This window comes from Macaca nemestrina, chromosome 13 (genome assembly GCF_043159975.1).
Source record: "Macaca nemestrina isolate mMacNem1 chromosome 13, mMacNem.hap1, whole genome shotgun sequence".
Lineage (NCBI taxonomy): Eukaryota > Metazoa > Chordata > Mammalia > Primates > Cercopithecidae > Macaca > Macaca nemestrina.
In genome coordinates this window covers 74,850,848-74,863,276 of record NC_092137.1, presented here as the reverse complement: position 1 = coordinate 74,863,276, position 12,429 = coordinate 74,850,848, and the positions used below count along the sequence as shown (strand labels likewise).

Sequence of the window (12,429 nt, the reverse complement as noted above, 5' to 3'; positions counted from 1 at the left end):
TTTTTTTAACACAAGAAATGCACGATGCCAATAAAATTAAAACAGTATAGAAGTATGAATAGTAAAAAGGGAAAGTATCTCAGAACCCTGCCCTATTTCTACTTCCTGTCCACTGTTAACAGTTTGATGATAGCCTTCCAGAGCTTTGTAAAATGCATTTACGTATATGTATATTTATATGTAGATAGTTTTATTTTTATATAAATGGGATCATGTTATATCTGTTCTACAACTTCCTTTATTTACTTACTATCTCCTAGTTTTTCATGTCAGTACATTTAGCTTTGTTAACAAACGCATAATACTACATAGTTTCAGTGTGTATAATTTAAATATTTCCCTATTGAGGGGATTTGAGTTGCTTCCTGTTTGGGGTTTTGATTGTTACTACAGCAATGCTATACCAAACATCTTTGCATATGTCTCTTTGTGTACTACTCAAGAATGTCTGTAGGCTAGATGTCTAGAGGTACAGTCAATGGATCAAAAAATGGATATGGAAGCTGGGCCAGTGACAAGTGCCTATAATCCCAGCTAATCCCAGCTACTTGGGAGGCTGAGACAAGAAGATTGCTTTGAGGCCAAGAGTTAGAGACCAGCCTGAGCAACATAGTGAGACCTCATCTCTAAAAAATAGTTTTTAAAAAAATTAGTCCTGGTGGTGAGTGCTTGTAGTCCCAGCTACTCAGGAGGCTGAGGCAGGAGGATTGCTAGAGCTCAGGCATTTGGAGGCTGCAGTGAGCAATAACTGTGGGTGTGAACAGCCACTGTCCTCTAGCCTGGGTGACATAATGAGACCCCGTCTCAAAAAAGAAAAGATGGATGTATTTAAAATTTTATATTACTCAAAATTTACAATCTAAGCGAACACTTTATTTCCCTTTCTTTTGCAGAGAGTTCTATTCTGGGAACTGACATTGACCTTCAGACTATAGACAATGATATTGTCAGCATGGAGATATTCTTCAAAGCCTGGCTACATAACGGTGGAACAGACCAAGAACAAATCCATCTTCTTCTTTCTTCACAGTGTTTCAGCAACATTTCCAGACCCAGAGATAATCCAAGTACATAACCCCCAAAAGATATTTAGGCTATGATTATTCTTATCTGGGATCAGGACTCTAGATTGGTGAGTCAGTGGAATAAAGCATTGTTGAGGTTTGGGGACTGGAAGAGGATTGGATGAGGCTGTCCAGTATAAGCATGAGGAATAAGAAGAGAAGTTCTAAGAAGCAATCACAGTTAGAAAGCTGAACCTAATTAAGCCCAACCAGCAAGGGCCAGTTAGTTTAGGGGCAAAGTCTGAGATACCTCAATGACAGAGAATTGGCTAGACTACGTAAGAACACAGTGGATCACATTTCTCAATATTCTTATGTTTAATGTGGTAAATATATTTGACATTATAATTTGGAGCATGCTGCTACCTCAGCAATATCAATATGGCCTCTGGCAAGAGGAAGAGAACCAAGGTTAAATAAAGATCTTCTCACTAGGGAGGCAGCAAATGGGGGAAAACTAAAGAACCTACAGAGATACGCCCCAGGGAGGACAACCAGTGCTCAAGACCATGTTCACAAAGTAGTTCAGGCAATTACTGCAACCAAGAAATCAATCCAGTATTCTGGGCATGCCAGAAGGATCCTGGATAATAGATACTGTTCTGCCTGGCAATTATACTTCATTCCAGGTCCCACTAGATGGCAGGAATAAGGCCATTTCCATTCTCCCATCTCCTCAGAAGGCTGGCTCAGGCAGGACCTGGGGCGGCTGGGCCTGCAGATGGATGGGCCCATCTATCAGTCTAATGAGCCACACTGAGGTTGGGAAAGCTGAGTCCTCAGGGACCAGCTCCAAAGAGAAATGACCAAAGTATATCTTCTTTAGGGCTGGGAGTTGTACCTATCTTTCTCATTGAACAGAATACTGGTAATGGCTACAGAGATCATTGAGGGTTGAAGAATAGATTGAACATGATGTTTACCAAAGCCCTTCTCCTAAGCTTTGACATGATTCACTAGGGTTACTGCCGCCTCTGAGAGCTGTTTCTTGGCCACTGGCAGTCTATTTGAGTTTTTATATATGTTCCTTTTCTTCAGCTGTTATAGAACTCTTTATGACCATTGTTTCTTTAGGACAGGGAAGGGCTTTTTGGAGGTGTTACTACACAGGATTAAGGCTTCCCAAGGCCCTTTCTGTCTGAGAATGGCCGTCAAGTCTTTTCCTCTCTCCCCCTTTTCAACCTAGTGCCCAGGATGCCTTTGCCAACTTAAGTTGATTTTAATCTGTCTTTTCTTTGTGTAAAATATTCTTCCCAGAACCTCCTTTCCACCCCTTTTGTCCAAGGCTGATAGTACCAATTTCTCCCTGTCCTATCCTCTGGAATTCACTTACCTGTTTTCCCTATTTAAGGCAGCCAGCACCTTTATACAGAAGCTAGTGTATAGCTAACATTACTAAGCCCTTCCTCTGTGCCAAGCACTAAATTAACTTCATTTCTTGCATTATCCCATTTTATCTTCACATAACACTATGAGGCAGGTACTGTTACCATATGTCATTTGAATCTAAGATGCTATAATTGTAAGATACACCACTATTTTATGTACCAGTAAGAAAGAAAACAGGCTAGGTGCAGTAGCTCACTCCTATAATGCCAGCATTCTGGGAGGCAAAGGTGGGAGGATCCGTTGAAGCCAGGAATTAATGACAGCCTGTGCAACATAGATCTGTCTCTACAAAAAATAAAAATAAAAAATTAGCCAGACAAGGTGGCATGCACCTATAGTCTCAGCTACTCAGGAGGCTGAGCCAAGAGGATCACTTGCACCTAGGAGTTCAAGGTTGCAGTGAGCCGTGATGGAGCCTCTGCACTTCAGCCTGGGTAACAGAGTGAGACCCTATCTCTAAAAAAATTTTCCTAATGATAAAGTTTTCTTAAAAAAAAGAAAGAAGACATTGCCCATTAAACATTACACAGCTCTTTCTTGTCACTTAGAAGTAGTATTTTACCTGCATTGAGAGAGCTCTTTTAGATTAGAGTAGTAAGTAAGGACTTAGAGTGCCTACCTGGCCAATGGCAATTGTAAGACACAGATAGAGATGAAAAAAAATATGTCTTAGAATCAATTAAATACAATATTACCCCCATTTTACATATGAGAAAACTGAGACTTAGAGAAATTAAACATACTTTCCCAGGGCTGCACAGAAAATTAGTAGCAGAGCTAAGATTTGAAGTCAGGCAACAGGGCCTACTCTTAAACCTTAGGATCAGAAATCTATATTTTGTACACTTGACACTCTCAGCCCAGACAATGTCAATAAACCCAGGTCTGTCTTCCTCCAGAACCTGGGCTTTTATATACTATATTAACCTGCCTCGTGCTAAGCAATTCTGAACAAAGGGGCTAGAGATTCACTTCTTTCATTAGGAGGGCTGGGACCCTCAGAGGTCAAGAACTCCTGTAACCAGCCTTTCTTCCACTATCACATGGCATTTGCCCATGGTGCGAATTGGAATTTCTCTGGCTTTCCCTCTCTCTTTCCAAAGCTTTCAGCACCAGGGTCAGAGCCAGAATATTTATCTCCATCTATAATCATTTTTTCAGAAATTTGTAGGTCTGCGGGATGCAGAGTGGAACTTAGATCCAGACTGCAGTCAGCTTTTCTGCTGGGGAGGTCTTCACTGGAATCCAGATGTTCAGGCACAGCTGGAATGAGGTCTGGGGAAATTAGGCCTCTTCTAGGGTGGATGTGAGATTTTAAACAACCACAATAAAGATTATGCTGTCACTATTATTTTAAAAATTTATGTATTGCCACACATGTAGATTTCTGGACTATGGCTCACTACAAAAACTGAAAGAAAACAAAAACCCCAAGTTTTCCTCCTCTAGACTCTTTGGGTTGTGTGTCTCAGATGTTCACTCTGACTCCTTCTTACAAGGTTCTCTATCTGATGCCACCTGCTTCTTTGACTGCCTAGGGCCCTTCACCCCATCTCTAGGTGCTTCCCTTAGAAAGGCCTTCCTCTGACAGAGCACATGGTGAGCTACACATGAGTTTCTTTTCTTGTTCTTAGGTACCGTGTCTGCCACATCTGCATCTGGGCTCTGGGTAGGAGAAGCACACCTGCTTCTAAATTCAAACCCTGCTAAAACAGCTTTCCCAGCTTTGGGACACTCTGCTGAGACCACAGTTTGGGTAGTTCGTAATCCAGGCTGCAATAAGAATCACATGGGGAACTTATAAAAAAATACCAGTGTCTCAGGGCGGGGAACATCATACACTGGGGCCTGCCATTGGGTGGGGGATTGGGGGAGGGATAGCATTAGGAGAAATACCTAATGTAAATGATGAGTTAATGGGTGCAGAAAACCAACATGACGTGTATACATATGTAACAAACCTGCACGTTTTGTACATGTACCCTAGAACTTAAAGTATAAAAAAAAAATACCAGTGTCTGGGCTTCACCCCCAGAGACTCTGATTCAGTTGGTCTGGGGTAGGGCCCAGACATCAGTATCTTTTTCAGGTTTCCTAGATCAGGGGTCCCCAACCCCTGTGGCCTGTTAGGAACTGGATCAGCAGGAGGTGAGCAACAGGTGAACGAGCATTACCATCTGAGCTCTGCGTCCTGTCAGATCAGCTGTGTCATTAGATTCTCACAGGAGCCCAAACCTTATTGTGAACTACACATGCAAGGGATCTAGGTTGTGCACTCCTTATGAGAATCTAATGCCTGCTGATCTGAGGTGGAACAGTACCATCCCCCACCACCCCGTGGAAAAACCAGTCTTTTATGAAACCAGTCACTAATGGCAAAATGATTGAGGATTGCTGCCCTAGATGATTCTTACTGCAACCAGAATTGAAAACCTCAGCCCGATGAACACAGCTGTCCAGTCCTAAAGCCTCAGGACTGGAAATGGAGAAGTCAGGCACAGAGGAAATGAGAGGAAGCTGGAGTCCTAGGCAAAGTCCCTCCTACTGACTTCCTGTGCTCTGGGACATGTCAGGCTGAGGGCCGTCTCACCCAGAATTAGTGTCTTATTAACAATGTCTAATGTGATAAGACCTAATGTCTAGGTCTTATTCACGGGGCCCAGGAGGGCCAGCTGGATCTGACATCTGTTCTGCCATTCTATTTTTTTCTATGTTGTTTTTTTACCTCATGTTGCAGTTAGTACAGTCATTTCACAAGTCACTAACATCAACTACCAGCCTTCTCAGAAATACTTAACATTCGTATATTCACAAGTTTGTTATCAGTATTCAAACCAGGTATATGTTTTATTGAAGAACTTTGTAATATCAAGGATTCAAGCTTGTGCAACAGATCATCATACACTATGGCATATGCAGTTCCCTACTGGAGCAGAAGCTTAATACAGAAGAGTATAATACCGAGATGAGTAACTCCTACCTAGCCTAAGCACTCCTCAGAATTGTCTGATGCCACTGTGATGCTCCAAGGCCCAGAAGGTCCTAAATTCATGTTTCCTTGGGGGAATTAAAAAATAAGCTATTTCAGGAACTTATTCCTTTCCCCCCACCCGGAATGTCCCTGAATGAGCCCACAGAGAAACAGTAGCAGTCATCTGACTGCCTGACTTCTGCTTTCCTGCTCTTCCTTCATCTGACCTGCACTGTTGCCAAAGCTTAGCCACAAGGAAGCAGCAGAAGCAAGATTTCCTTCTGTGATTGCCAAAGGGCCTCTGCATATTTTGGCATTAGCTACCTCCTCCACAGAGGATGCATGTTCCTCAGACTGGATCACAAGCCAGATGTCTCACTATGAGACAACTCCTCAGCCAGCTCAGAAGTAAAACAAGTAAAAATCATGTCAGACCCTTGAAAATAAGTTAACTCTTGTGTAGAGCGATAGAGATACTTATAGGTTCCAGACCTGCTTTCCCTTCCCAAACCAGTCAGACTTTCCTCTTTCCACTCTCCTGCCTACTCCTATCCCTTGCTTGCCTGGTAGAGATGGAATGGATAGCAGATGTTGTCTCTTAATGGCATAGCCTAAGGTAACTTATTACTCACAATCCTTCCTCCAATGCTGCTTTTATTGTAGTGTGTCTGAAATGTGATCTCCAAGAGCGACTGCTCAGCCCATCCCTACTCCCTGGCACAGCTGACGGCTCCTTGAGAATGGATGACCCCAAAGGAGACTTCATCACACTCTATCAGATGGCTTCCCAGTCATCAACCTCTCATTACGAGCTCCAAGTGATCAAGTATGGTCCAAGGGAACCTCCCCAATCCATGCAAATGCTATTCTTAGTGGTTCTGTGACTAGGAGGTCCAGAGATAGATGGTATCTCTTAAGTTTCAGGCAGGCAAGAGTCAGTTCCAAAGTAGCAGTTACAGCTACGGCATGAGGAAGCAAAGACAGGCTACTCAGCATGTGGAGGCTAAATGTGCAGATGGTGGGAGAAGCGCTACAGTAGAACATGCTGATGTCTGCATGAGGATTGTTTTTCTTTTGACTCATTAGAAAGGTGTTTATCCATTCAGTAAATGTTTACTGAATAACTACTTTGTTTAAGCATCAGGACAGAGATCCAACCTTCAAGGAGTAAGTGGTACATAGGATCTACCCCTGCCCCCTCCCATTTCTCTAACTACTAGAATTCCTTCTTCCAGGAGAACCAATTGTAGAAGAGAATTAGCAGGCCAGGCATGGTGGCTCATGCCTGTAATCCCAGCCACTCTGGGAAGCTGAGGCAGGAGGATCGCTTGAGCCTAAGAATTCAAGGCTGCAGTGAGTTATAATCGGACCACTGCACTCCAGCCTGGGTAACAGAGCAAGCCCTTATCTTGAAGAAAAAAAAAAAAGCATACACACACACAATGAATTAGCAATGATGGCAGAGTCCACTTCAACTCTTCCCAGTTGCTACCACTGTGCCCATGCAAAGGTTCCTGAACTTTGACGATCTTCTGTGTGCTAGATACTATGCTAGATGCTGGCCATACAAAGATGGATAGTTCACAGACACTAATTTAAAAGCTTTCACAGTAGCATCTTAGAGTTAAGCTGAATTGAAGTGGATCTAGGTAGAGGTTCCAGATATCACTAAGGAGTCTTTCACTGTAATTATCTCTTCCTAGGGCTTTAAAATCTAGCGGGCTCTGTGAGTCATTGACATATGGACTCCCATTCATCCTCAGACCTACAAGCTGTTGGCAGCTGGACTGGGATGAGCTAGAGACAAATCAGCAACATTTCCATGCTTTGTGTCACAGCCTGCTGGTGAGTACCCATGTCCCCAGGTGAAAAAGAAGAATCATTTTTAAAGTACCAACCACAGAAAAGCAGCTAACTAACTCTGCCCAATCCTAAATCTGCCTCAACCCTCAAGAGGACAGAAAAAACTGGATATACTCTGAAATTTGGAGTAAATATGACTTGCCTTTTGTTGGTTTCATGCTATAGAGAATAATTCCTGAATTCAGTTATACACCACTAAACTTGAAATTCCCTATTTGTAAGCTTAACATTTAAATGGCAACAGGGAATTTTCCATAAGTACCTGTATTTTAAAACCTACTTCCTTCCTAACACTGTGATAGACATTATGGTTCATTTAAATGAAGAGCACTTAGTCTGTGCCAGACATTGTGTCAAGCCCTAGATATGTATTCTGTATTGACCTAAAAGACATTAACTATGACCTCAAGAAACCCACTCTCCAATGGAAGAAACAGAAATGTATATATTCTTAATTATGAGAAGTTTATAAAGGAAAAGAAGAGGCTGCTATAAGAAAGCCTGTCTATAAAAGTGACATTTAAACTAAGACCTACAAGATAAGTGAGAATTAACCAGGTGAAGGGTGGCAGGAAGAGCATTCCAGGTGTAGGGAAAGGCATGTGCAAAGACCCTAAGGCTGGAAAGAGCTGAGAGAAAAATCAAGAACAGAAAAGCCATTGTGACTGAAACAGGGAGGAAGGGAGAGAGTGACAAAAGGTAGGGTTAGAGAGGTGAGCAGGGGTCAAATCATGCAAAGCTTTGTAGGCCAAATTAAGGATTTGGACTTAAGGAAACAAATCATAAGAAATAACATTATCTATTTAAGTTTTTAAAATATTACTTGGGCAGAAATTTGGAAATGAACTTGCAGAAGCAAAAATGGAAACATGAAAATGAGATAGGAGGGTATTGCAGTAGTCTAGGCAAGAGACAGTGGTGATTCGGACTAGAACATTGCAAGTCAAGATGAGATGAGCAAACCAATTAGAGAAATATTTTAGAATTGTTTCTTGGCCTTTTGGCTATGACCAAGTGTAGAAATATTTCAGAGACAGGATTGTCAGAACTTGTTTGAGAGATTGGATATAGGGAGTGAGAAACAGGAAGTATCAAATAACTGCCCAGTTTCTGACTTGAACTAGATGGATGTCATTCCCTGAAATGGAAAAAATAAAAGCAGTCACATGAAACTAACACAACACTTAGCAATATTAAAACAACTGCAAATAGAATGCAAAGACAGATATAGAATGAAGGTTTGACCTAGTAGGATGATGAGGACAGCACAGCAATGCATCTCTTTCACTATCAGAAGCAGACTTCTTTTTTTCCTGTTTCAAAGCCCACACTCCCCTTTAGGTCCACCCACTGAGTTCCTGTTTCCTGTCTGAAGAACACCCATCTCCTGTCTTTGCAGAGCAGAGACAACGGAGCCGTTGTAACTGTTAGTGCCCGACAGCTCAGTTTACTATTTACTCCACCCAGTTCCTCAGAATCTGAGATGATACATCACTTGGGAAGAATTTCTCCCAGGTGGCTTCAATACATTCTTACAGTATTTGATATTTTAAACATACACTGACATTTTAATACACTGCTAGAGAGGGTGTAAATTTTCTGGAAAATGATACCCTTTCCTTTTGCTGGGAATGTAGCCCAAGAAAATAGTCAGGAAAGGGAGCGAAGATATGTACCAGCATGTTCATCTTAGTGTTATTTACAATGGCGAAAAATTGGAAACAACTCAAATGTCCTAAGTAGGGGAAAAGTTATAGGAACTATAACCTGGTGTGGTGACTCACGCCTGTAATCTCAGCATTTTGGGAGTCCAAGGCAGGTGGATCACTTGAAGCCAGGAGTTCAAGACCAGCCTGGCCAACATGGTGAAATCCCATCACTACTAAAAATACAAAACGTAGCTAGGCATAGTGGCACGCCCCTGTAATCCCAGCTATTCGGGAGGCTGAGACATAAAAATCACTTGAACCCGGGAGGCGGAGGTTGCAGTGAGCCAAGAGCGCACCACTGCACTCCAGCCTGGGTGACAGAGCAAGACCCTGTCTCAAAAAATAGTTATAATAGGCCGGGCATGGTGGCTCACGCCTGTAATCCCAGCACTTTGGGAGGCCAAGGTGGGTGGATCACAAAGTCAGGCATTCGAGACCAACCTGGCCAACATAACGAAACCCCATCTCTACTAAAAATAAAACAAGATAAAAAATTAGCTGGGCGTGGTGGCAGGCACCTGTAATCCCTGCTACTTGGGAGGCTGATGCAGGAGAATCGCTTGAACCTGGGAGGCAGAGGTTGCTGTGAGCCGAGATTGTGCCACTGCACTCCAGCCTGGGCAACAGTGTGAGACTCTGTCTCAAAAAAAAAAAAAAAAAAAAAAAAAGTAATAATAAGGATAGGAAAAAGTATTCCCTTCCATCCTGGCTTACCTACACAAGATTAGAGTCTCCCTGCCACTAAACTCAGGGTCTGAGGATCTGTATTTATCTATCTATTTATCAAATATTTACTGACCACTGTGTGCCAAGCACTGTTGTAGGGATGAAGAAACCTCTTCTTTTTTTTTTTTTTTGAGGGGACGGAGTCTTGCTCTGTTGCCCAGGCTGGAGTTCTGTGGCGTGATCTCGGCTCACTGCAAGCTCCGCCTCCCTGGTTCACGCCATTCTCCTGCCTCAGCCTCCCGAGTAGCTGGGACTACAGGCGCCCGCCACCACGCCCGGCTAATTTTTTGTATTTTTAGTAGAGACAGGGTTTCACCGTGTTAGCCAGGATGGTCTCGATCTCCTGACCTCAGGATCTGCCCACCTTGGCCTCCCAAAGTGCTGGAATTACAGGCGTGAGCCACCGCGCCCCGCTGAGACCTCTTTATTAGTCTTCTTTCATGGAAAAGGACAGGGATGTAGTTGACCTGTCACTAGTAGATACCCATATTTTGGAGCATTTACTAAGTGGTAGTCACTTAACCAGGTGTTTTGCATACTTTACCTCATTTAATCCTCACAATACTCTGTGAAATAGGGATTGTTATCCCAACTTTTGCAGATGCAGGAGGCTGAGGCCTAAAAAGACCAAGTGAGTTACCAAAGGTCACACGGCTGCCAAAGTAGTCTTGTCAGAATTTGAGGACCTAGCTCATACGTGTAATCCGAGCACTTTAGGAGGCCAAGGCAGAAGGATAACTTGTGCCCAGGAATTCAAGACTAGCCTGAGAAACAGAGTGAAACCCTGTCTCTATTAAAAATTAAGAAATTAGCCAGGAGCAGTGACTCATGCCTGTAGTCCCAGCTACTCGGGAGTCTGAGGTGGAAGGCTCGCCTGAGCACAGGAGTTCAAGGCTGCAGTGACCCACGATTGCACCGCTGCACTCTGGGTGACAGAGGGAGACCCTGTCTGAGGGGGAAAAAAAAGAAAGAAAATTTAAAAAGAATTTGAACATAGTTCTATTGACTACAAAGCCCATGTTTTTAACTTATTTGCTGAACTCCCTACTCTGGATGTAGCCAGATAAATACAGACTATAACACTGAAGCTAATTCTCCCTTCGCTTACACCCTATGCTTCTGTACTTCAGCGGAGCTGAACTCACTGAAAATGGCACAGTACTCATAACAGCTGCTTACCCATCTTGTACTGCTGTTCTCTTTACTCTGTTTGGTCCACCTCCTCTAGATTAAAGATCACTCTCCTATTCTGGAAAAGAGAGAAGCAAAACAGTTTTTTTGTTTGTTTGTTTTTTGTTTTTTTGAGAGAGTTTCACTCTTGTTGCCGAGGCTGGAGTGCAATGGCGCGATCTCGGCTCACCACAACCTTCACCTCCTGGGTTCAAGCAATTCTCCTGCCTCAGCCTCCCGAGTAGCTGGGATTACAAGCATGTACCACTACGCCCAGCTAATTTTGTATTTTTAGTAGAGACAGGGTTTCTCCATGTTGGTCAGGCTGGTCACGAACTCCCAACCTCAGTTGATCCGCCCACCTCAGCCTCCCAAAGTGCTGGGATTACAGGCGTGAGCCACCGCGCCTGGCTGCAAAACAGTGTTTAAATGCCTCTTCCTTCTTGCTTTTCACATGACATTTTCTCCAAGCAGCAAAAATCCTGAATGGCAGTATGTTATAGAGTACAAACTTTTCACAAACTTCAGCTCATTAATTCAACACAAATATTTTTAAGTGTGACAAGATTTATTTAGGGTTTTCAGGGTACTATCTGCTATTGTTATTTCTCCCCTTTTTTGGAAAAAGGCCTCAGTTTTAATTATTTTCTTCCCAAAATAAATCACACATTTGGTTACAATTAAAAAAAAAAAAAGATTTATTTAGGGTTTTAACCTCCTAAGCCTATTTTTACAAGTTTGCCATGCTTCTTTAACTCCATCTTTGGTTTTTTATTCTTTCATATACCTTTTTCATATGTTCTTTTAAAATCTGACTTCAAGTCAGCTCCCTATTTAACTCTCTTGCTTTCTGTTTTTCATTGTGATGTTCCCCCCCAGCCAAGTTCTCGTTCTAACTTCTGCCTTTCTGTTAATAGCAGCACCGCCATTGTCTAGTCACCCAGGCTTGAAACCTCAGTCACTTTCAGCCATCTCACCCTTTACACCTACTTCATCACTAAGTCACATCAATTTTCCACTCATAACATGAGTTGTTAACTCTCCTTTACTTCCTGTTCCCACTGCTTGTCTCACCAGGACTTCTTCAGTAAACTCCTAACAGGCTTCCCTGCCTCCAATCTCTCTCTCTTCTGTTTTTCCCTGCACATTGGCACCAGCTTAATTTCCTTGAAGCATTCCCCTATCACATGTTTTTCTATGTTATCAATATTCAATCACATATTACACCTTGCCTATTCTATCCCTATAGCATCTGTTATCACTATCCTAGTTCAAGCCCTTTTAACCTTTCCTTTAATACTGCAATAATCTCTCAACTTGTCTCAATGCTTTTAGTGCTTCCCATTCCTAGTCCACTTCGCATAATGCCAACAGATTAATCTTTTGATTAGTCTATTCAGCACTGATTCTGCCACTACTCAGCTTAAAAATACTTTGTGGCTTACCATTGTTCATCCATAAAGTCCATATTCCTTAGCCTAATATTCAAGGTCCCACCTTATCTCCCATTATTCCCCTTCGTTAACCATACACTCCA

The 12,429-nt window shown here is 42.6% G+C and overlaps 1 protein-coding gene across 4 annotated transcripts in view; it reads left to right on the top strand.

The window, feature by feature from the left end:
- The window catches only part of M1A (meiosis 1 associated protein), a 101,775-nt gene that overhangs the window by 77,941 nt on the left and 11,405 nt on the right, over positions 1-12,429 (top strand). For 3 of the 4 annotated variants that reach the window (XM_011713703.3, XM_071076966.1, XM_011713702.3), the window contains 3 exons: positions 894-1,067; positions 6,088-6,250; positions 7,128-7,269. In XM_011713703.3, coding sequence (XP_011712005.2) covers positions 894-1,067; positions 6,088-6,250; positions 7,128-7,269 — 479 coding nt within the window. The remainder of the gene's footprint in view (positions 1-893; positions 1,068-6,087; positions 6,251-7,127; positions 7,270-12,429) is intronic. The other variant, XM_071076967.1, reaches the window with a different exon arrangement.